At 38.6% G+C, this 21,227-nt stretch overlaps 3 protein-coding genes across 6 annotated transcripts; 2 read left to right on the top strand and 1 right to left on the bottom strand.

Moving 5' to 3' along the window:
- The first annotated feature begins 186 nt into the window (after positions 1 to 186).
- Positions 187 to 6,813, top strand: wbp4 (WW domain binding protein 4). Its single transcript, XM_057830479.1, has 9 exons — positions 187 to 332; positions 480 to 552; positions 639 to 701; positions 776 to 1,091; positions 2,426 to 2,493; positions 2,737 to 2,812; positions 2,902 to 3,080; positions 3,148 to 3,359; positions 3,436 to 6,813. Coding segments are annotated over exons 1-9 (1,188 nt in total). The 5' UTR covers positions 187 to 330; the 3' UTR covers positions 3,635 to 6,813.
- On the bottom strand, positions 3,649 to 13,277 carry mtrf1 (mitochondrial translational release factor 1). Of its 3 annotated transcripts, none has more exons than XM_057830478.1 (9): positions 12,760 to 13,277; positions 11,314 to 11,411; positions 11,158 to 11,239; positions 10,443 to 10,550; positions 10,199 to 10,371; positions 10,007 to 10,124; positions 4,923 to 5,048; positions 4,460 to 4,558; positions 3,649 to 4,386 (listed from the first exon to the last, which is right to left on the bottom strand). In XM_057830478.1, the coding sequence occupies exons 1-8, from the start codon at positions 13,151 to 13,153 to the stop codon at positions 4,461 to 4,463; spliced, it is 1,197 nt and encodes a 398-aa protein (XP_057686461.1). In that variant the 5' UTR covers positions 13,154 to 13,277; the 3' UTR covers positions 3,649 to 4,386; position 4,460. The 3 variants fall into 3 exon arrangements, with proteins under 3 accessions (XP_057686461.1, XP_057686459.1, XP_057686460.1); XM_057830476.1 differs by having other exon boundaries at positions 3,650 to 4,386; positions 4,912 to 5,048; positions 12,760 to 13,276; XM_057830477.1 differs by having other exon boundaries at positions 3,650 to 4,386; positions 4,912 to 5,048; positions 10,274 to 10,371; positions 12,760 to 13,276.
- LOC130912410 (uncharacterized) lies at positions 13,218 to 20,749 on the top strand. Of its 2 annotated transcripts, XM_057830480.1 has the most exons (6): positions 13,222 to 13,429; positions 13,643 to 13,737; positions 13,884 to 14,270; positions 14,368 to 14,484; positions 14,557 to 14,630; positions 20,029 to 20,749. In XM_057830480.1, exons 1-6 carry the CDS (start codon positions 13,405 to 13,407, stop codon positions 20,117 to 20,119), a joined length of 789 nt encoding a protein of 262 aa, XP_057686463.1. In that variant the 5' UTR covers positions 13,222 to 13,404; the 3' UTR covers positions 20,120 to 20,749. The 2 variants fall into 2 exon arrangements, with proteins under 2 accessions (XP_057686465.1, XP_057686463.1); XM_057830482.1 differs by lacking the exon at positions 13,643 to 13,737 and having other exon boundaries at positions 13,218 to 13,429.
- Positions 20,750 to 21,227: the final 478 nt, after the last annotated feature.

Genomic DNA, 21,227 nt, shown 5'->3' with positions numbered 1-21,227 from the left:
CTGCCAGACCTTACGTGCAACTGCTATACATATTAATGGAACTATGTTCATATATTAACTATTCTATACAGTGATATGATATATGGTTAATACAATACAATACAACAAATTAAAGAGTACTATTACTAAATGCGCAATCCTTTAGGGAACGTCCCTTCAAATTACCAAGCTTTCTTTTGGCATTTTAATGAGTATACAAGTACCGTATAGAGGATGTTGACGTCATCATTAATGGCCAGTGTTGTTCCTGAAAACTGCATAACACGGCTGTGTGTTTCGTTATCGTTCTTTTATAGATTGATGCCTTGCATCCACATCCTAATCATTTAAATGTAAGTATTCACTCCCAAATACTCGACATTTGTGGTTGAAAATCACATTCCGCTACGTTCTGGTGTCAGAATAGCACATATTAGTATGGTTAGCCTTGATTAATGCTACAACATATACTGTACTAATAATTTTCCTATTCTTTTCAGGGCAGACTATTGGAAATCACAACCGAGAAAATTCTGCCAATACTGCAAGTGTTGGATTGCGGACAATAAACCCGTAAGTAGTTCATATTTTGTTTGTGAACAGCCTAGGGCAGTGTGCATGTGTTTCTGATTCGTCTTTGTGTACATTCTGCATTGTAGAGCATAGAGTTTCACGAAAGAGGGAAAAATCACAAAGAAAATGTGGCAGCCAAAATTTCAGAGGTACTTCACTTTTTTTGTTTCCTCATCTTCTTCTTCATGAGCTGCCATGTGTCACTAAATGTATCTTTTTGCAGATCAAAAAGAAAAGTGTTCAAAAGGCAAAACAAGAGAACCGTATGTGTAAACAATTTGCAGCAATGGAAGAAGCTGCGCTCAAGGCATATGAGGAAGACCTAAAGAGGCTGGAAAAGGAATCGAGTCCCTCTGTCCCAACCACAGCATTGCCAAAACCTAAACCTCCACCGATAATACTGTGCGAGCCACCACCACATAAAAACTATCAAAAGAAATCACAAAAAACAAAGAAGCCAGCGGGGGAGCAAACACAGACTTGGGTTGAAGGATGGACACATGACGGACACATGTACTATTACAATACAGCAAGTGGAGGTGAGAATAATTCGATGTTTTTTTTTTGTCTTGTCACTGAAGCATAAAAGGACAGTCAACACCTTTATCATGTGCATCCCAGTGGAAAGAATCAATAAATTGAAAAAACAAATTCATTTTTCGAATGTGCAATACTGGAGAAAAACATGTGGCTACCCAACGAGGGGGGCAGACATTTTATCAGATTGAGTACTATTTTAACCACTCTAATGTGAGTATCCCAGAATGTCCACCCTTCCCAGAAACGTCATTAATCCCCAATATTACCTGCTCCTGAGCTTAAGTCCATCACTGTATACGTGCAAATATTCATTGCTTGTAAACTGTATCATTTTTTTTTTGCTTGAACATTATTTTCTCCATTATCAGTTTAACAAATTAGTAATTTTCATATTTATATACTTTGATCAACTTTCTTCCACTATATTATACAGTTGTCCTCTGTAGTTGCTCCTGAGACCCAACGAACAAACTGCTCTTACTAAATTGATGGAGTGCATTTCCGATGTGCAGTGGCTAGCACAAAACTTTTTAAATGTTAACGAGAGCGAAACTGTATATTACTTTTGGCACATCGTCCATGATGAATGCCCTTGAGCCCAACCCTGGCGCTCTGGCTCCCTTTTTTAAGATGTACATTAAAAATCTTGGAGTGATATTCGATAGTAGGCTCAACTTTGAAAAACAGATTAGTTCTGTTGTAAGAGAAATTTTTTCCAGCTCCCATCTCTTGGCCAAAGTAAAGCCTTTTCTTAGTCGCCACGACCTTGAATAAGCAATTCACGCTTTTATAAGCTCAAGGCTGGATTACTGCAATGCCCTTTAAGACTTCTATTTCATGTCTGCAACTTGTTCAAAATGCTGCTACTCGATTTTTAACCAGAACACCCAGACTGTTTGTTTTTCATTCATTAATGGCCAGGCTCCTTCTTAATTATCAGAAATTTTAACCCTCTCGAACTCTGACAGGGCTCTTCATTCAACTGGTCGAGACTTACAGTGGGGTGACTGGTCTTTTGCAGTTGCTGCCCCCAGGTTGTGGAATAGCCTGCCCCCTGAAATCCGGACCACTACAAATCTAGGCCTTTTGAAATTACGGTTAAAGAGCCACTTTTTTAGACTCGCTTTTTCTCCAGACTAGGGTAGCCTGGTTTTTATTTCTTAAGGGTTTTAATGTTTTCGGATTTTATCTGTTGTATTGTTTTATGTGCTAGTTTGACTTTTATCGCGATACGTTCTTTCGGGTTTTTGTAAAGGGCTATAGAAATGAATTAGATTTTTCTCTTTAATAACCGCGCTGAAATCCACCAACTTGGTTGTATCTTTTCTTGCAGAGTCTCAGTGGGACAGACCTGAGGGCTTCCTTGGTAGCTCGTACTTTGTACAGGCTGAACAGTACAAGGTTATTCATGTTTTGCTTCTAGATAACACTTTTACAAACTCATCCACTGCACATCCACAGAGTCTGTGATGCAACTTGTGGTAGATAGTAAAAATAGAACATTTATATTAAAAACAGCCATTAATGGCAATACACGTCCAATCCATTATGACTGGTCCCACGTCCCAGGAAGGGATGTCTACTGCCATCAACGGCTGCCAAAGAGTTAATGTCATTGGTTAGTAATGTTTGCTCTTTCTTCAGAGCTCTGCAGGAAGTGCTTGGATGGAAGGTGTCAGCCCTGAAGGATATACATATTGGTACCATACACAAACCGGAGGTATGATCCTTTTTTATATACTTCAACCCATTTTGTGGTATGGTATATGTTGTAGCAGTTTTTTTAACTTGTAATTTCTCACTTCACAGAGTCCAGATGGGAAAAGCCAATTGACTTACCTACTAATGAAACTCCTGAATCCAATTTAGCATCTGGCAGTGAGAAAGTGCTTAAGGAGGCAGACAAGAGTGAAAATGAGGCCCAATTAGGTTCAGAAGTTGCTGAACAACCTATCCTGCAGTCCACTGACCCAGAAAATACCTCAAGGGTGAGAAAATCAAGTTTAAAACATAATTTTACCTCATCCTTATAGTGAAAACTTTTTTCTTCATCAGAAAAGGAAAGCAGATGGGGATATTTCAGGAAAGAGTGATGATGATGAAACAAATATGCCTCAAGAGGATGTTGAAGAGAAAAAACAAGAGGACCTTAATGTAACAAGTGAAGCTGAAGTGGAAAAAACGGAAGACGTGGCTAAAGCTAAGAGGCCAAAATCCTTGAACCCATATGGAGCCTGGGAACAGATCAAGGAGGAGAAGGATCCGTAGTATGTTTGCCAATACTTTGGAAGCTACTCAATAAGATTTATTTCATGAACTAATTTCTGTTGTCTTTCTCGCCAGCGCCAACGTGGATTTACAGTTGCCCCAAGTAGCAGTTGAAGAAATTGCGCCAACAGAATTACCGCCAGAACCAAAACCCAAGTTCAAGGAGCGCATCATCACATCACTCGGAGTGCCAGGCGGGCCCACATCGTTCAAAAAAAGCAAGACACAGAATGGCAAATCTAGAAGCTTTAGGCAGAGAGACAATGACGACTAGCAACATTTTGTAAATTAATTATTTTCTATCTAGTTTATTTAACTCTTGCCTATGAACATATGCAGGAGGTTCATGATCAAATGGTAGTAGGACTGTATAGAGCAGCAAAAAAATGACAACTTCCACATTAGTGTCTAAAAATATTAAGGCAAATAAAACCTTTTTTACACAAAGTATCTATAATAGTTACCAATTGTTTTCACATTAGTTCTTACCGTATTTTTATATTTTGCTTGAGGAAAACAAGCATGATCATGTACAGTAAATTGCAAACGAGTGTGGCTGTTGATAAACTCTAGATTTGTGGATTTCAGGGCATTTCTGGGTCTCTTCTCGTGGATTTGGGTCATTTCCTGTTCATTTTGGGGGGTCAAATATAATGATTTATATAATTTCTGTGGGTCCATTAATTTTTTTTTGTGGGTCAAAGTGAAAGGTGAATGGAGAATTTCTTGTGGGTTTTAATCAGTAACAAGAATTAGATGAGCAATTTCAATATGTTTATAATTATTTGAAATGAATGGTAATCCCACAAAACCTGGAAATTTTTGCTCGATTTTACGACAAAAAAAAAAGGAGCAATAACATGGGATGCTTTGACTTTGTGAAATTTAACATCCTTAGTTTCATTCTGCAGAAGTGTGCAAAGTGCTTCTGCTGTTCTCCACCAGGTCCAGAAGAGCCTCCCTTTCCAAGTGTTCAAGTACGGCAGTGATGAGCTCATCAAGCGCTTCACCTCCTCGCATGAACTCCTGAAGTGGATATGCATACATGAAACCAATGTCTAATCTGAAGTCAAGTGAAGACTCATTTCAGGAATCTAACCTTAATATCTCTGCAAATGTAGCCTATCCGGTGGTCTGTGATTCGATCCTGGCTGAAATTGTACGTGCGAATCCTGTCCGACTGTGAGCGAGTTCCCACCTGATGTGAGATATGGTCCAGTGAATTAACACATTGGCATTCGCATTCCACCTTTGAAATGGGGTCGGTAAATTGTGTGCATTGTCATAATGAAAACTTTCCATGGGAATAAGTTACATTTAAGTTATATTTAACTCAACATCCATGTTTTTCTTTGATTAAAGAACTGAGTGTTAAATATTAAAGGTTAATAGAGTTCTACTTACAAATACTGTAAATGCATTCAATAACCTGATTTTCTTATATGTATGCAATATATTTTCAATTTTCTCCACCTTAATAGAAATTTCTCAAGTTCTGACCCGTGGTTTGATACATTATTTTCGTATTTACATAAATACAATCAAAATTACCTGTTGCTTACGGGCTAAAAGCTTCTGCTCAGTCTCTTTACCCATCATACGCTGGTAGAGTCTGGCCTTTAGCATGCGCATAGCAGTTTCTCTGTTTTGCAGTTGAGAGCGAGTCTGTTGACATTCTGCTGTAATACCTATTAAAACAGCAGGAGGTTAATGTCTAGTGCACAGGTGTCAAACTCACGGCCTGGGGGCGAAATCTTACATGCTAAATCATTTTGTGTGCCTCGAGAAAGTAAATTATGTGAAACCACACCCGTTTTCTGCAAAAATAGATATATGACGGAAAACACTGAGGTGACTTGAAGTTCCGCTCTGAGACCCCTTATTTGGCTAACTTTCAAAAATTTTCTGATATGCATGTGTGATACATCATTGGAAAGCTTAAAATCTCAATTTTCTGGGGGAAAATTTTGAAAAGGAAGGAATTTAAAAAAAACGGCAAAACCCTAACTGGAGGTGAGAGCACGCGAGAGCAGAATTAAAGATGCCACTATTTTAATGAGATATTATCGCGTACTTACCTTGTTTCGGTCCAAAACATCCATGGAGCATGTATCATCGAGTGTCAAGACACAGATGTGAATGGCCACAGCCGGATTTTTGGGGGATTTTATGGGTGAAACATGGTAATATAACAAGGGTCGCGATGCAGAAATCGTAGACATCAAGGAGTGGTTGAGATGTTCAATTTCATATATTTACCCTTTTAAAAAAAAAAATTTCCCCAATTTTTCTTTGTTTGGATCGATTAGTCATCATCTAATATTTTGGGGAAAATGCGACGGTAACAAAAATACAATTAAGCGATAGTTATGAGGTAGATATCCGTGACTAATTTACAGAGACCATTTTTTTCATTGTGACGTAATGTGTTTAAAAGTTTAAAATATGCGAGTGAATAATTTTTTATAGTTTTTTTTTTTTTTTTTAAAGCGAAATATTAGACATCAATTAATTATTCCAAGCAAAAAATGACAAGACATTTCGAATAATGTAACAAAAGCTCTTGCGCGACGTCTGCAAACGGGGGGGTTTCCAGGGTAAAACGGACAAATTAAAAATAGTTTGAGGGCTTAATGCACCATAAATCTGCTATGGCCGCATATACATGTTGTTCTATCAAACACAACAGTTCTTTTCGCTTAAAATACAGCAGTTTATTTTAAAGAGGGGTGCAAGAGCAGAAACTGCTTTTTCAGCCTTGTCTGTGTTTCCGCCATATATATATTATTAAATGTCTGTACTCCTCAATGATAGCGCAAAGGCAATAAAAATATTTATCAGTGTATCGTTCATTTATTCCATATCTGTTTTAGAATCCAAAATCTGAACACGGATAACAACTTATTTTCGATGTGTCGTGACCCGGAAGTTGATTTTTTTCTCAGAAAGATCAATCAGTCTCTACCGGATGATTTCATTGATGGGTGAATCATGTTATCATTAATGTTTTTCTCAAGGATGACAGACGAGTACGTCCTTTTTAAAGGGGGGGAGCATGTCACTTGTTAGTGTTCTGTACATATTTTACCGAGAGGAATTTGTTCGTGTGCTGTGTGTTCCGCCTGGACCTAAAGGTGTTACACTCCTTCTGTTGTTCCCACGTGTGCCCGTTTTGAGTGAAAGTTCAGTTGGGTAGGGAAAATAAATGTTCCCAGTTGTCGACCTCAGTACTCCGACTCCTTCTTCCTGGCACCCACTCCCTGTACATCGCCTTCTCTATCTGTGAACAGGTTTCAAGATCCGCACGGTTAAAGACTAGCCTCACTGAAAAAAAGTCAACTTCCGGATCACAACACATTAAAAATGATACAAACCAGAATCGAATAAAACAAAAATATCACGATAATTCCATTCTTTCATAGTCTAGCTTTAATTTCAAAGCAATCAAAACAGTGAAAAAAGGCAGATTTTTTTATTTGAAAACAAATAAGTCGTTATCCGTTTTCAGATTTTTGATTCTAAAACATTTTGATTTGAAAACAAGAAATGAAATTAGTCATCAGTTTTCTGGTTTTGGATTTGAAAAAGAAATAAGTCTTTGTCCGTTTTCCGATTTTGGGTTCTAAAACAGATATGGAATGGAATGAACGAATGATACTGATAAATATAGACTTTCACTGTATTTTTCTTTTTTTAATTTAAAATGTATAAATATATTTTTTAGATAAAAAACAAACACAAAGAGAATATTTATTGTTTTTTTTTCTTGTAAACACGAGTACTTGTACCACCAGTAACTGTAACCTTCAAGTACAGCTCCTACAAGTACATGACATACACGTGTACATGCGTGTACTAGTACTACAATGCATAAAAAAAAAAAATATATATATATATATATGTATATAGTATATTTATTGTTTTCCCATTTAATTTATAATTAAAATTGTAAATTAACAATAAATAAATAAAACAATAATAAACAATAAAATAAAAAACTGAAAAATACATCAATTCAAACCAAATTGAAAATGTATATTTTAATTATGTGTATTAAAAAATTAATTTAAAAAAAAAAAAAAAAAAACTTTTGGGGGTGTTCGCAATATTGTGATATTAAAACTAGAAGTAGTTTCACCAGATGACTTTAAAGCTCTGCTTGGGAGGAGTTGGGATCACTATGACCACATTATTTTCATTAGAGACGTCCCGATCCGATCACGTGATCGGAAGTCGGGCCGATCGCGCCATTTTTTTAGAGGATCGGAATCAGGTGAAAAGGATTGGGTTTTTAATTTTAAAAAATACTTTTGTTTTTCTGCTTCATGCTAATACAGCCTTTCACCCTCTCTCCTTCTTAGCAGTGTGACCAAACTATTTTTCTTGGTCACCAGTGCAGCTGGCGTTTGGTACTTGAAGTTAACGATGATTGACAGGTTCGTCGCTTTGATCTGGCCAGAGACACCTTGGTAGCTCTACAGTCAAAAGCACAAATGTGTTAATCATCGTTAAGATTAGGCGATAGTCTGAAGTATTCTGTGGCAACTCATTCCTTGTGTATGTGAGAGGCTGTTCTCGGCAGCGTTAGCGTAAAAGCAAAAAAATAAAAAGACTTTCTCAAAATCAAGTGACTCAGACTCGGGTGCAAAAATATATGATCAAAACATCCCTAGTATTCATAAAAAAAGAGGGTTTATCTGTGAATGATGAAGATTGGCGTAAATAAAAGGGATCCAGGAAGCCATGTCTCTGCAAAATTGCTTCTTTTATGAAGAAAAACAAAATCGCACGTCCTGCGATGGGACTATACCACATGCGCAGCTTGTGATTAGGAGTGGGAACCTCTTGGTACCTCACGATACAATTTGCGATACAAAGCTCACGATAACGATGATCTGACGGTATGGCAATAGACCGATTATCGATACATTGGTCAGGAAATCATTCTAGGATATTCTACAAACAACTAATAAATGGAAAAACAAGCTTCTGCTGTGAATTGGAATGAGTTTATCACTAGTAGACATCCAATCCATTTGAACTGGAAGGGTGGCAGCGAATGAACATTTGTTCAATCGCTGCCATGGCAGTCAGTGGCAGCCAATGCCAGCCAATGAGGTCATTTTGGGCCATTTAGGGTCATTTACCTGTTGATTTTTAGTTACTTCCTGTTGATTTTGGGGTATTTTATGGGTCACTTCCTGTTTATTTTGAATTACAGAACAGGAAGTGACCTGGGAATCACCCAAATGAATAGGCAGTGATTCAAACTCAACAGGAAATGACCTGTAAATGAACAGCAAGTGACCTGTGAACAGTGTTGGGCACGTTACTTTAAAAAAGTAATTAGTTACATTACTCACTACTTCTTCCAAAAAGTAACTGAGTTAGTAACTGAATTACTCTATAGTAAAAGTAACTAGTTACCAGGGAAAGTAACTATTTCCGTTACTTTAAAAAGAACTTGTTGTATGTCAAAGAATTGGAAATTTTCTGAGCAGTATTCGAGTCAGTGGAATAGAGCTTCAGCAGATTTGAATTGCTTACCACAGATGTCGACAGAAGCTTTGCCCCGGAACATAAATTACACATTACATGCAGGTTCTTTACTTTAATTTCGACAAACTTGAAATAGTGTCTATACCTCCACCTCTTAAAGGACAATTTTTCTTCTGACTGCTCTGCCATCCCGACACTGTGCATCTGTTTTGCGTGTGTGTGTTTGCCGCACGCGCTGTTCCGGTTTGCTTGTGAAATCACCGGCTCTGATCGGCTTACCACGACACATGACTCTAACCCTACGCCAATAACAATCATTTCCATCGCATCTCTCGAGGGGCTGCATTCAGGTAGGCTAGTTTCCCGACAATTCACGTCACCTTCAAAGCGTCTGCCGTCCTCAAGATGGAAGCAGAATTATTGCTGGCTGACAGTGGGAGATGGGAACGAGGCTAGCATCAGGTGTAGCAAACACAGAAACGTTACCAAACTGTGGAAAGCATTGTCTAATTGAATGAGCAGGGACAAACAGCTTGGAGTCAGAAGTACGTGCGCTATTCTCGAACCTGAACGCACCCCAAGTCTTGGATGACAAATCAACAGAGCAGAGAGTCGACTCGACACGGCTGGTAGTTTCTTCAATTTATTCAGAGTAAGTAACGCACCGCTTTTGACCGTCAGTAACGGTAACGGCGGAAAAAGTAATTAGTTAGATTACCCCGTTACTGAAAAAATAACGCCGTTACGTAACGGCGTTATTTATAACGGCGTTACTCCCAACACTGCCTGTGAATGCCCCGAAAATCGGACAGAATGACAGCGAATGCTCTGGTTTCGAATGAACGAACGTTCCCAGTCAAAATGGATTGGGCGTCGAGCACCGTTAATGGCAGCCTTAGAGTTAACTGAGACACTATTATGGTGGAAGATTTGGGTAGCAACTTATTGGTTCGTTTTTTTTGTGAAACACTGACACCTGTTTAAAACGATATCTCGATTCTTGTCAGAAGAATATCAGAACTATCACGATATATCACCATTTCGATATTTTGTCACACTCCTACTTGCGATGGTGATGTTCAAACGATATATTGTGCAGTCCTATTATGCATGAGTTGTTAATGAGTCAGCCGTTGAAATGATATACCTGAGGGAAGGTGAACAATGCGCACTGCGCTGTCAGTGGTGTTGACACTTTGACCCCCAGCACCTCGAGATCGGAATGTGTCAACACGCAGCTCTTTAGGGTTGATGATGACATCCACCTACAGCAAAGAAAAGCTTTGAACTCAAAACATATCAATGCTGTTACTGATTATGAGGGGCGGTGAGGTGTTACCTCAACAGGCTGAGGTAGGATAATGACAGTCATAGTTCCAGTGTGAATGCGCTGCATCCTTGAGGAAAGACCCACCTCAGGAATCCTCTGCACTCTGTGTGTTCCCCCCTCATGCTTGAGATATCTGTACACGTCCTCACCAGCTATCCGCACAGCCGCGTGATGCAAACCACCTGAGAAGGACATGAGAAAAAGTTCAAGGCTCAGGTGCATCACAGCATGCATAATATTCTACGGTACATACCATATTCAGCAGGAGTGTAGTTCAACATCTCAAAATCCCAGTTCTTGTAAGCGGCAAAACCCTGGTACATGTCAAACATTTCTCTGCTGAATTGCTGACATATATCGCCTAAAAAAAAATCATAATTGAAATACACCTCAGATTCATATAACTTATCAAAAAAAAATGAAATATTCACATTGAAATGCATTACGACCTTTCCGGTTGAACTAAAATCGAACAACTTTTCAATACACATGTCCTGTTCAACGTTTCACCACTGAAGCTAAATAGCCAAATTAACGACAAGCTTTCGATCTATGAATCACCAAGTGGTTCGTGTTTGGAATCCATGAGACCAAGACAAGACCTAACAATTGACTAACGGCACTTAGGTGTGGTCATTGAGCTCAGCATGTCATCACCAGAGAGGGTGAAAGAGTCACCGAAATAGTGCACATCGTTGGAAATGTTCATGGCTCGACAAGTGAACTTTACCATTTAGCTCGTTCTTAGAGAACTGAAACTTGTGCAAAAATTACGGAAACATTGAAAAGATGGACATTTAAATTTACGGTAAACATTTAGAGCAGGTTCAAAAAATTTCCCAGTAAAGGTCATATAGAGGTAATTTTAGTTTGATCCTGAAATTTTATCCATAGCCGAATTTCTACTTCTGCAAAGGATCTAAAAGTTTTTAGTACAGCTAACATATGATTAACTAAAATTCACAAACCTCCCGTCGTTCGTCCTGAAACGATTTCCAGTAGAACATTGCTAGAGTCCAGGGCATCCCTTGGCATAAGAGCTTTGAGTAACTAGAGGGAAAGAGATATAGACTATTTTAGTGTTCCGCAATATCTTTAATCATGCCATGGAATTACACGCTTACCTCTTTTTTTAAGCGTGAAATCCTGTCCAAGATCAGCGCTTCCTCTTCTTTCAGCAGCTGGGAAAACTGCTCTGTTTCATCTTTGGAACCAGTCGGGGCTACAACCATGGGATACCAGAATCATATAATTATTATAATTACCGCCAGGAGTATGTGAAACCTACAGGAGGTGGAGGTTGCGTACTTGGCAAGGGCGTAGGTTTGCATAAGGACGGTAGGGTCATAACACTACCAACTTTTCAGGAAGCTCAAATTGCCCCAACAACTTTTAAGCAACCTTATTTGCATTATATAATGAGTTCAGTTATATAGGTAATTTAGATTGTTCTACCATTTAAGGATATAATTGACCCTACCATTATAAAGTGATTTTTTTTTTTGTTAATGTTCAAACTTACATTTACCCCTTTTCACTTGCTGAATGTGTCGGACCACCCCCCACCCCCACCCCAAAACGCACGTTTGATTGGCTGAGGACTTGACCCACCTCCGACACACACATGCACGCTCACACAGACCCAAAAGAAACACATGTCGAAAGCATGCCACCCTTTTCGAAGAGGAGGGATATTAGAAGTTTTTTTCGGCCAGCAGCAGCCACTGTAAGTAATTTCAAAAGACGCCAATGTTAAGGAAGTGAAAAACACACCACTAATTCTGCTACTGACAGTTCGACCTGCATCAGAGTTTGCATAACATTAAACTATGTTAACATGCTAACCTGCAAAACTCGAGTAGGAAGTTGCTCAGAGAGAAGTGTCCTTCTGTTTGTGTTTTCTACAGTTAAAATTATTCAAACTTAAACGTAGTGAACTCTGCTGGAAACACTGAACTAGAAAATTGTGAGCAAGAAGCTGCTTAGAGACATGAGTGCTGCATAACCTCATATGTTGCTCACACAACACAACAAATACACATATTTTGGGGTGCCGCGGGCTACCCACACTAGCGTTGCGATCGACTGATCGATCGTGATCAACGTAATGAGCACCCCTGATTTAGCAAATCAATTAATTAGGTTCATATTCGTGAGAAATGTAGCCCTGGCCCCCGTTCACCCAATCTGTTTGGTCCTATTATTAATGTCCCTATTATATCGTCCCTACCAATGTTGAGACCAAACCTACACCCTTGGTATTCGGTTCCATATGTCTGAGTGTTTGTTTTCAAGATAACTAAAATTCGAATAAAGGTAATATTATCAAACCAGCAGGATTTGTTTGTAATCAGAAGTGATTAATGATGACAAAGGCCAAAGAGATCAGAAAAAGGTTGAGCATGATTGTTTAGGCGTAAGTATGCTTTCTCAGAGTGCTCCCTTAACATAAAATATGTACGTGTTGTATAATTTATGAGAACAAATTAAGTTTTATTCGTGCAGATGAAACTGCAGGGGACACTCAGGTGATCGAGCAAGAACGCAAAATAAGATTTTTTTTCACTTACAACGTAAAATCGATTGCACTTCATCAAGATCTTCCATCGCCCGTTCCACATTGTAAAAGACATTTGCCAAAGGCTGTAGCTCAGCATGTTTCTTGACCATCGCTTTCCTGTCAGCTTCGCTTATGTTTGAACGGTCCAACTTTTGGCCCAAAGTTTTGTGGTCCTCCATGAGTTGCCGGATATACATTTGAACAGCATCCTTTTCATACAAGTCACCCACATCGCTGTGAAAGTGACACCTTAACGGCCAGATCCTCCGGCGAGGTGTCCCCGCTAAGGAGGCATATTTTCCACAAGTGAATCCTGCTACTGACCTCCACTGTTCACGTTTCAAATTGTTGTAAACCAGGAAGGAAAAAGCGGAACGCAGTTGACATAATCTACGAAAAAACATTTGACGTGTTTGCGGACATGAAATCGACAAATATTATTTCAAAATAACGATACATTGACAAGGTCCAACAATATTCAATAACAAACGCAACATGGGATGAAACCCGGAACCGGAAGTACTTTGAGAATTGGACGACGCCACTACACAGCATTCTGGGAGTTGAAGTTTTATTGCGGACATAAATCAAACACTTACCAATTTACACGTCGTCTTTGTAATTAAAGCAAAAAAGCGCCCTGGCTGATGAAAAAATGCAAAATTCCAACACATGTGAAGGTAAGTGTATATTGATGAAGTTTAAACATAATTATATTGCAAATTAGATGAAAACATTTTTGTAAAGACATTTTTCCCGATGCTAACAACGTTAGCTAACTAGCGTTGGTGTTTTTTGAAGGCAGAATGCTGCTTCACAAAATTACATGTTTATCCTCATGCATATTTTTCTTGCATTAAAAAAAGTACCTTTTATTGTTATCTGACCTTCAGAAACGCAAATAAACACCCTGCAAAATGTTAGCCAACGTTTCATCACTGAAACTGAAACTCTGCAAAAAAAGGAGGAACTACTCAAATCCTTACAGGTTCAACTTGAATTCAACAATTATAATAACCTAATGTTGATTATGTTTTCCTCAGTATTTGTATTCGTGTAATTGGTTAAAAAAAAAAAAAAAAAAATTGCCATGCAAGAAAATGCGTGTGTTTCAAGTGTGAACACCTTTGCCAGGTGACTTTGTCAGATATGCAGAAGAACAGTGATGAAGCTGAAAACAAGCTGAGACGTAAAGCGGGACATCTCGTCATCATGGAGGATGACCTACTACATATCGAGCAGCAAGTTGAGGCTGGACGTGACCACTGTGCCTCCCTGACAGCGGACAAGACAAAGCTCTCGGAGCAAATAGGTGGGGAAGAGGAGAAAGCCTGCATTTTACGATCTCAGTTTGACATTTATCGAAGAAAAATGGAAGGCCACAGGCAAGCTGTTTTGCATGCTGTCAGCGGTATAGATGTTTGCGAGAAGATGGAACTTGTCCAGAAAATGAGAAAAGCCAAGGAGGACCTGAAGGAGGATTTAAAGAATCCACATGGCATGAAAGTACAGACGACAAAGGTAAAAAAAAAAAACAACTCGTATCTCATCTGACATTGGTATGTTTTTGTGTCTGGTGTCCATTCGATCCACCCAGTTGTCTGGATTTTGTCTACAGAGAGAAATTGATGCTCTGACCGGGGAAATTAGAGAGATGATGGAAAATATAGCGGAAATGAGGGAAATTCACCTGAAAGAGTTGGAGAGCCATGCTCAGATAAAGAAAGACATTGAGGTACAGTACTGTACAGCTAAGCATTCAAGGTTACTGAAAGTGTATCACTTGGCTAAATATTTTTGCACTCAGGTCCAAAACCAGCGCTTTGATGACATCAGCGGACAACTTCACTCTCAAATCAGCAAGGCCGAAGCCGTCGATGGGTAAAGACCAATATAATAGACCAGGGGTCTCCAAACTTTTTCCTCCGAGGGCCGCTTTCAGAAAAATCAAAGGATGCAAGGGCTAACTTGCAATCCTTTCACTTTTATTTGTTAAACAGAGGACTGGTATCGAGTACAAAAAAGATCAGGTTTTTAAAACCTATTTATTTTTAAGTATTAAATCATTGGGTGCCATTGAAGTAAAAAAACATCCAATCCATTTTGATTGGGAGGCCTAGCGGTGAACGTTTGATCGCTGCCAGCCTCACAGTTAAATTGGAGTGAACATCTATCGCCGTCAATGGCAGTGAAACATGATCACTCGAATCCTACCTTCCCGGTTAAAATGGATTTGATGTTTATAACTGTCAATGGCAGTGAATGAGTTAAACAGCTGCAAGCAACAAAATAGTGTATAAACAGGGGTGCATATAATTTTTTCGCCCAGGTTCTCAGAGGAGGACCTGGAGATGTGACTTGGTCCTCATTGAGCTTGAGAGCCGACCCGCCTGATGCGATAAATTTATGACAAGCTTTACTTAGAGCCAATTAACTTTAATTAATTATATTAACAATTAATGCTTGATTAACATCAACTGGCACAACAAAATTGGCATTACTTTGAAGTGAAATGTAAATAAATAAACATAAAAACACCAATTCAAAATAAAGGGCATTATGCGGCTCCCACATTAACTCCAAGCCTTCTTAAAAGTGGGATGTCCTCCTCATAAGACCTCATTGAACGTGCATGTTTAGCTTTGTAAAATGCGAGCAAAAACACGTTTGTCAGTGCATGTCGCTGTTCATTACCTTTATTCAGCGACTTGTCCATAGGGCTAGTGGGGTCATGTCTGACATCGATAGTTTGCTTAATTGCCACATGCGCTCTGTTTTTTTCGTGCTTTTCAAAGTTTGGATGGCTGAAATTCTTTGACCCTACATAAAATGCGCTGCTCTTATCGGCGACATTGGGATTCTCACGGCACATTTTGTACCGCATTTCCGTGGGAGCAACATTTGCTTCTAGCCATGGTACCTCCTGTAGCCACATTTCAGCAAAAATCCTTTTTTTCGGTAGCTCCGGTGACGTCTCTGTCGTCTGTCTGTCTTTTGACGGGGGTGGGGGAACACGGAAGTAATTACTCAGTGTGGCCTGCCTCTTCGACATTTTGAGAAGTTATTTTCTCGTGTCCGCCGCAAATACAGTGGTCAGCCATCGGTACGCAAAAGCGTATGGAAGCCGTTGAGGGCCAGCGCGTTTGTCTACGTCCAGTACGCGTGTGCGCATTCGGACCACTTATGTGCACCCCTGTGTATAAAGATATTGCAATATACATATATGGCGGAAAACACTCAGGTGACCTGAAGTTCCGCTCTGAGAACCCAAATTTGGCCAAATTTCAAAATTCTCCGATATGCATCTTTGATACATCATTGGAAAGCTTAAAAACACAAATTACTGTGGGAAAAAAAATTTGAACAGGAGGGCATTTAAAAAAACTAAATAAATAAATTTGAACAGCAAAACCCTAACCGGAGGTGAGAGGACGCAAGAGCATAAATAAAGACACCATGATTTTAACGAGATATTATTGCGTACTCACCTCTTTTCGATCCGAGTGTCAAGACACAGCTGTGAATGGCCACAGCCGGATGTTTGGTGGACTTTATGGGTGAAACATTGTAATATAACAAGAGTCACGATGCAGAAATCGCAGACATTAAGGAGTGGTCGATATTTTCTTTTTCATATATTTACCCTTTTAAACTTTTTTTTACCAATTTTTCTTTGTTTGGATTGATTATTTATCATCTAAAATATTGGGGGCAAATGTGACAGTAACGAAAAAATACAATTAAGCAATAGTTATGAGGTAGATATCTGTGACTTTTTTTATAGACGCCAATTTTTTCATTGTGACGTAATTTTGTTTAAAAGTTTAAAATATGCGAGTCAATAATTTTTGAAAGTCTTTTTTTTTTTATAAACTAAATATTAGACATCAATTAATGATTCTCAGCTAAAAATGATAGACATTTCGAATAATGAATACGATCACTTACCTTCTTTTTATGGCTAGGTTGAAACAAAAGCGGTTGCGCAATGTCTGTAAACGGGTTTTCAAGGTAAAACGGACAAATTAAAATTAGTTTGGGAGCTTAATGTGCCGTGAAACTGCTATGGCAGCATAAAGACATATTGTTCTATGAAACACAACAGTTCTTTTGTCTTAAAATACAGCAGTTTATTTTCAAGAGGGGTGCAAGAGCAGAAACTGCTTTTTCAGTCTTGTTTGTGTTTCCCGCCATATATATTTATTAGGGCTGTCAAAATTATCGCGTTAACGGGCATTAATTAATTTTTTAAATTAATCACGTTAAAATATTTGACGCAATTAACGCACTAGGCCCGCTCAGACAGATTTAAATGTCAGTACAGTGAAAGGCCAACTTGTTAATTGTGTTTTATGGAGTTTTTCCGCCCTCTGCTGGCGCTTGGGTGTGACTTGCATATGTTATGTGACGTAATGTCGCCCTCTGCTGCCGATTCAGTGCAGCTGATTATTTGGGTTTCGGCGCGCTTTTCTGACGTAATTATATGTCGACGCGAACTCACACTAATAGACAGTGCTATTCAGACCAGCTAACGTCCGCATCCAGTATTCAGTGGCAGTTCTCATAGCCCCATCACACTGTTTGTGTCTAATACATGCATCGCTTGTGAGTTATATTCCTCCTTTGTTTATATTCATGAGCATTAGATAGTTATTGATGATGTGTATTTGAATTTGTTCACATATATGGTGAAATGCAGTTACATTGTTAGATGCTTGTGAGCTAATTGGCTAGTGCTACTGCTCAAATGGACACGTGTGTGTACATTTTATGTTATTTTGTGATTTATGCAAGTTATTGACACATTGCCTTGTTATTTTCAGTTTTACAAAAATACAAGAAATGTGCTCCTGTCAAAAAGAGATGACTTCAGTAAAGCCCATGCAACTTTGCCACACCGTCTGATTTCTTTTTGGAACTTATGTTCGCTATCTGTCAATTTGTGTACTCACACACATTGAGGACAGAATAGGGCTACTAGTTCATTTTTTGATTGAAAATTTTACAAATTTTATTAAAACGAAAACATTAAGAGGCGTTTTATTATAACATTTCTATAACTTGTACTAATATTCATCTTTTAAGAACTACAAGTCTTTCTATCCATGGATCACTTTAACAGAATGTTAATAATGTTAATGCCATCTTGTTGATTGATTGTTATAATAAACAAATACAGTCCTTATGTACCGTATGTTGAATGTATATATCCATCTTGTCTTATCTTTCCATTCCAACAATAATTTACAGAAAAATATGGCACATTTTATAGATGGTTTGAATTGCGATTAATTGCGATTAATTACGATTAATTAATTTTTAAGCTGTAATTAACTCGATTAAAAATTTTAATCGTTTGACAGCCCTAATATTTATATATATATATATGTATACATATATATATATATATATATATATATATATCGTCTTGTCCAGGGAAACCAAGACAACGAAAGGTTATGCCCAATGATGAGATTTCTTTATTACAAACTGCAGTTTGGAGAAAACAATGTGGCACAGAATAATATCTGTAACACAGGGTCCCCCCGAATGGGGAACGGTACCGGCTTTTATACCCTTCTAGTTCCTGAGAGGAGTCCAACCCTAGGATGTGACCTAATATGGCTAGTATCATAATGTATTTGCTGCTATTGGTTGAACAAATATGGTATTGCTTAGTCAAATGTGTAAAATGTAATCTTTAACGTGCGTCCTATACACAAGGTCAGGCACATTTTGTTTCAACTTTCATTAGTTCGTCTAAAGGACAAGAAGTGCACAAGTTGTCATGGTAACATTAGCAAATGTGGTTAAACAGTGTAGACTCAAATTTCCAGAACAATATTTATATGTGCACTACTGAAACAAACTTTGAAGAACAAGAGACAAATGTCTAGTAACAGCAAAAAAAGTCGACACTCACAACCAAGATAGCTCAGTTTATCATATGGGATTATTTTTCATAGAGTTTATTTATGTTTAAGAAAGTACTGAAATTCTACTCAGTTTCTCACATTGATTTCAACATATTGTCAGGTTTTGACCCCTGAGCTAATGGAGAGGCACTGTTTAAGTGACTTGCTTCGTCTAGTGTTAAAGTTGAGAAGTGCAACAGATTGAAGGCTGAATTTAAAGCAACACTAGGTAACTTTTCAACCGTTATAAAATATTTTTAAAACATTTTTCACTAATTAACTTTGAGGAGGGTGTCAGGAACCCGGCGACACACACACACAAAAAAAAAAGTGCTATTGCTTTACAGCATACGTCACTTACCCCTTTCTCCATTCATTATAAATACGGAAGTCGATGCGAACGCTTTTGCGCGAATTCTGCACAGATGGCAGAGCAACAAAAGAGACAAAAAGTTTTGTTTGAGGAGGCAAAAAAAGGGAGGTTATCAGGAAAGACACAATAAACATTGGCCTGGCTTCCACTCGCTGGCGTGACGCACCCCCACCTCCTGCTGACGAGTTCGGTTGGGTGGGGGGCTTAGCCACACTAAGCCACACGGTTGCTAACCGTCATATGCTATTGTTTAGCCACAACTGGATTCATTACCTTAATTCTATTCATTCTTCACACAGCTGCTAGAAACAGAAATGTTATTTAATCCATCTGCAGTCGACCGGGAGATTGATTTTTGATTGATTGATTGATTGATTGATTGATTGATTGATTGATTGATTGATTGATTGATTGATTGATTGATTGATTGATTGATTGATTGATTGATTGATTGATGATTTTACGACACTGTGCGGATGTGCGCTAGTTCTTATGGGAAACGCAGTCTTCCTTAATGCAAAACACTACCGCTTTTGTGCATCGGTGCCACTAAAATCGAACAAAACGAAAAAGTGTTGCTTTTAGCTTCTTCTGCGGGCTATACTAACTGATATTTTCATAATTTCTGAGCGGCCAGTAAAAACTGGGGCCATAGTTTGGACACCACCTGAACAGACCATTCATATTTGTGAACAGGAGGTATCAGGAATTAGGATATGCCCGGGTGGCTGAAAAGTGATTGACCACAGCTGACCTGAACTATAAACCACAAACACAAACTCTTTGTATTTGACCTGCTGCTACCAGAATGATTCTAAATTCAGTTAATTTTATCACTGGGGTTTAGTTTAACAGTCAAACCATTTGAGAAAGATATACCTTTTCCCACCTGGAAGTACATGCGATGTGAAAAGGTTTATATATTGTGGTAATAACTTAATGTTTTCCTGCCTGACCCATTGAGAGACATCTGTCCAATGGTTTTTTCTAGGCAAATGTCCAGAGACATCAATCTAATGGAGAGAAAGAAAGCTCAGCTCCTAAGGCAGCTGGGATCATCAACCGACTCTGGTGTCTTCTAAATCAATACAGACAACGTGGATTGTTGAATTGCACAAACACGTAATGTGTAAGAATCCATCCCTCTTTCTTTCATGAATTGTTTCTACAGTTAACCAGTAGATGGCAGCATTGTCAAGTAAATGATTAATTCGCTGAAAGCCACAGCCCAGACATGACTACATAATACCTTGCTCAAATAGCTTCTGGTTGGTTGGGTATGAATACATTTACCAGTTATTGCAGGCTTGCAGAGTATAGTTTTCAAGTATATGCACTGAGTATATATTTTTTTCGCGTGGAAAGAAGAGCAGATCAGCGGGCTTTTTTCCCCCCAGACTCAATGTTAGCAGTGAATCAGCTCATTCCAAGCACGACAGTCTGAACAAAAGCTCCAACTGTCGATATGTTGTGGTACACACTGTTCCGGCTTCCGCCTCAGTAGCTCGCCTGATGCAAGGTGAGGTGACAGTCCCACTGCAGGCTAACAAGGCGAGACTGTGCCTCTTGGACCACATCTTAAAACTAACTAGCTTTAATCAGTAGACATTGTTAGACTTTCTGCGCATTACAGAGGTTTGTACTGATCATAATAGTTCTACATGTTGAAGTATGTTTTTGTCTTTAGTGTTTTTGTTGAATAAAAGTGCAATAATGTGTCAGAGCAAGTTTCCACATACTCATTGTATTTATAATATTGAAAAGGTGTGGGGGGGGGGGTAGTTTTTAATATCTCACACAAGCTCATTTGGTAGTGGTGGAGGACATTCCCTGAATGGTACATTGTGGAGTCCATCCAGCTGGTGTGGGACGGCTGCTGTATCGCTGCTTGGCTCGGCCTCATTTAAGCAGTCCGATTTGACAGCCCAGTTAAGTCCATTCTGTTAATATACTACAGAACTATGGAACTGCCTGGGCACAAGAAGTCTTATTTCCTCACACATATGCACAAAAAAGTGGCAACTGAATAAATACCCTGCAACAAACGATTATTTTCTTCTCGACTAATTGCAAAATAATCAGTGATTGGGGTAAATTGCCTGTCACTGTTATGTTTTTCTAATTTTAACATTTTAGCTGTAATTGTACATTGGATTGAAAAATGCATTGAGTATACTTCATACCTGTCAA

Source organism: Corythoichthys intestinalis, chromosome 2 (assembly GCF_030265065.1).
Source record: "Corythoichthys intestinalis isolate RoL2023-P3 chromosome 2, ASM3026506v1, whole genome shotgun sequence".
Lineage (NCBI taxonomy): Eukaryota > Metazoa > Chordata > Actinopteri > Syngnathiformes > Syngnathidae > Corythoichthys > Corythoichthys intestinalis.
This window is presented reverse-complemented; position numbering and strand designations above follow the sequence as displayed.

Coding starts and splice junctions, on each gene's coding strand:
- wbp4 (XM_057830479.1), top strand. Junction 2,494..2,736: donor TACAGGCTGAACAGTACAAG/GTTATTCATGTT, acceptor CTCTTTCTTCAG/AGCTCTGCAGGAAGTGCTTG. Junction 3,081..3,147: donor ACCCAGAAAATACCTCAAGG/GTGAGAAAATCA, acceptor TTTCTTCATCAG/AAAAGGAAAGCAGATGGGGA.
- mtrf1 (XM_057830476.1), bottom strand. CDS start 13,153: ATGTTTTTTCGTAGATTATGTCAACTGCGTTCCGCTTTTTCCTTCCTG. Junction 11,412..12,759: donor AGTGCAATCGATTTTACGTT/GTAAGTGAAAAA, acceptor CCATGGTTGTAG/CCCCGACTGGTTCCAAAGAT. Junction 4,387..4,459: donor ACATTTGCAGAGATATTAAG/GTTAGATTCCTG, acceptor TATCCACTTCAG/GAGTTCATGCGAGGAGGTGA.
- LOC130912410 (XM_057830480.1), top strand. CDS start 13,405: ATGCAAAATTCCAACACATGTGAAG. Junction 13,430..13,642: donor AAATTCCAACACATGTGAAG/GTAAGTGTATAT, acceptor TCTGACCTTCAG/AAACGCAAATAAACACCCTG. Junction 13,738..13,883: donor AACTACTCAAATCCTTACAG/GTTCAACTTGAA, acceptor CACCTTTGCCAG/GTGACTTTGTCAGATATGCA.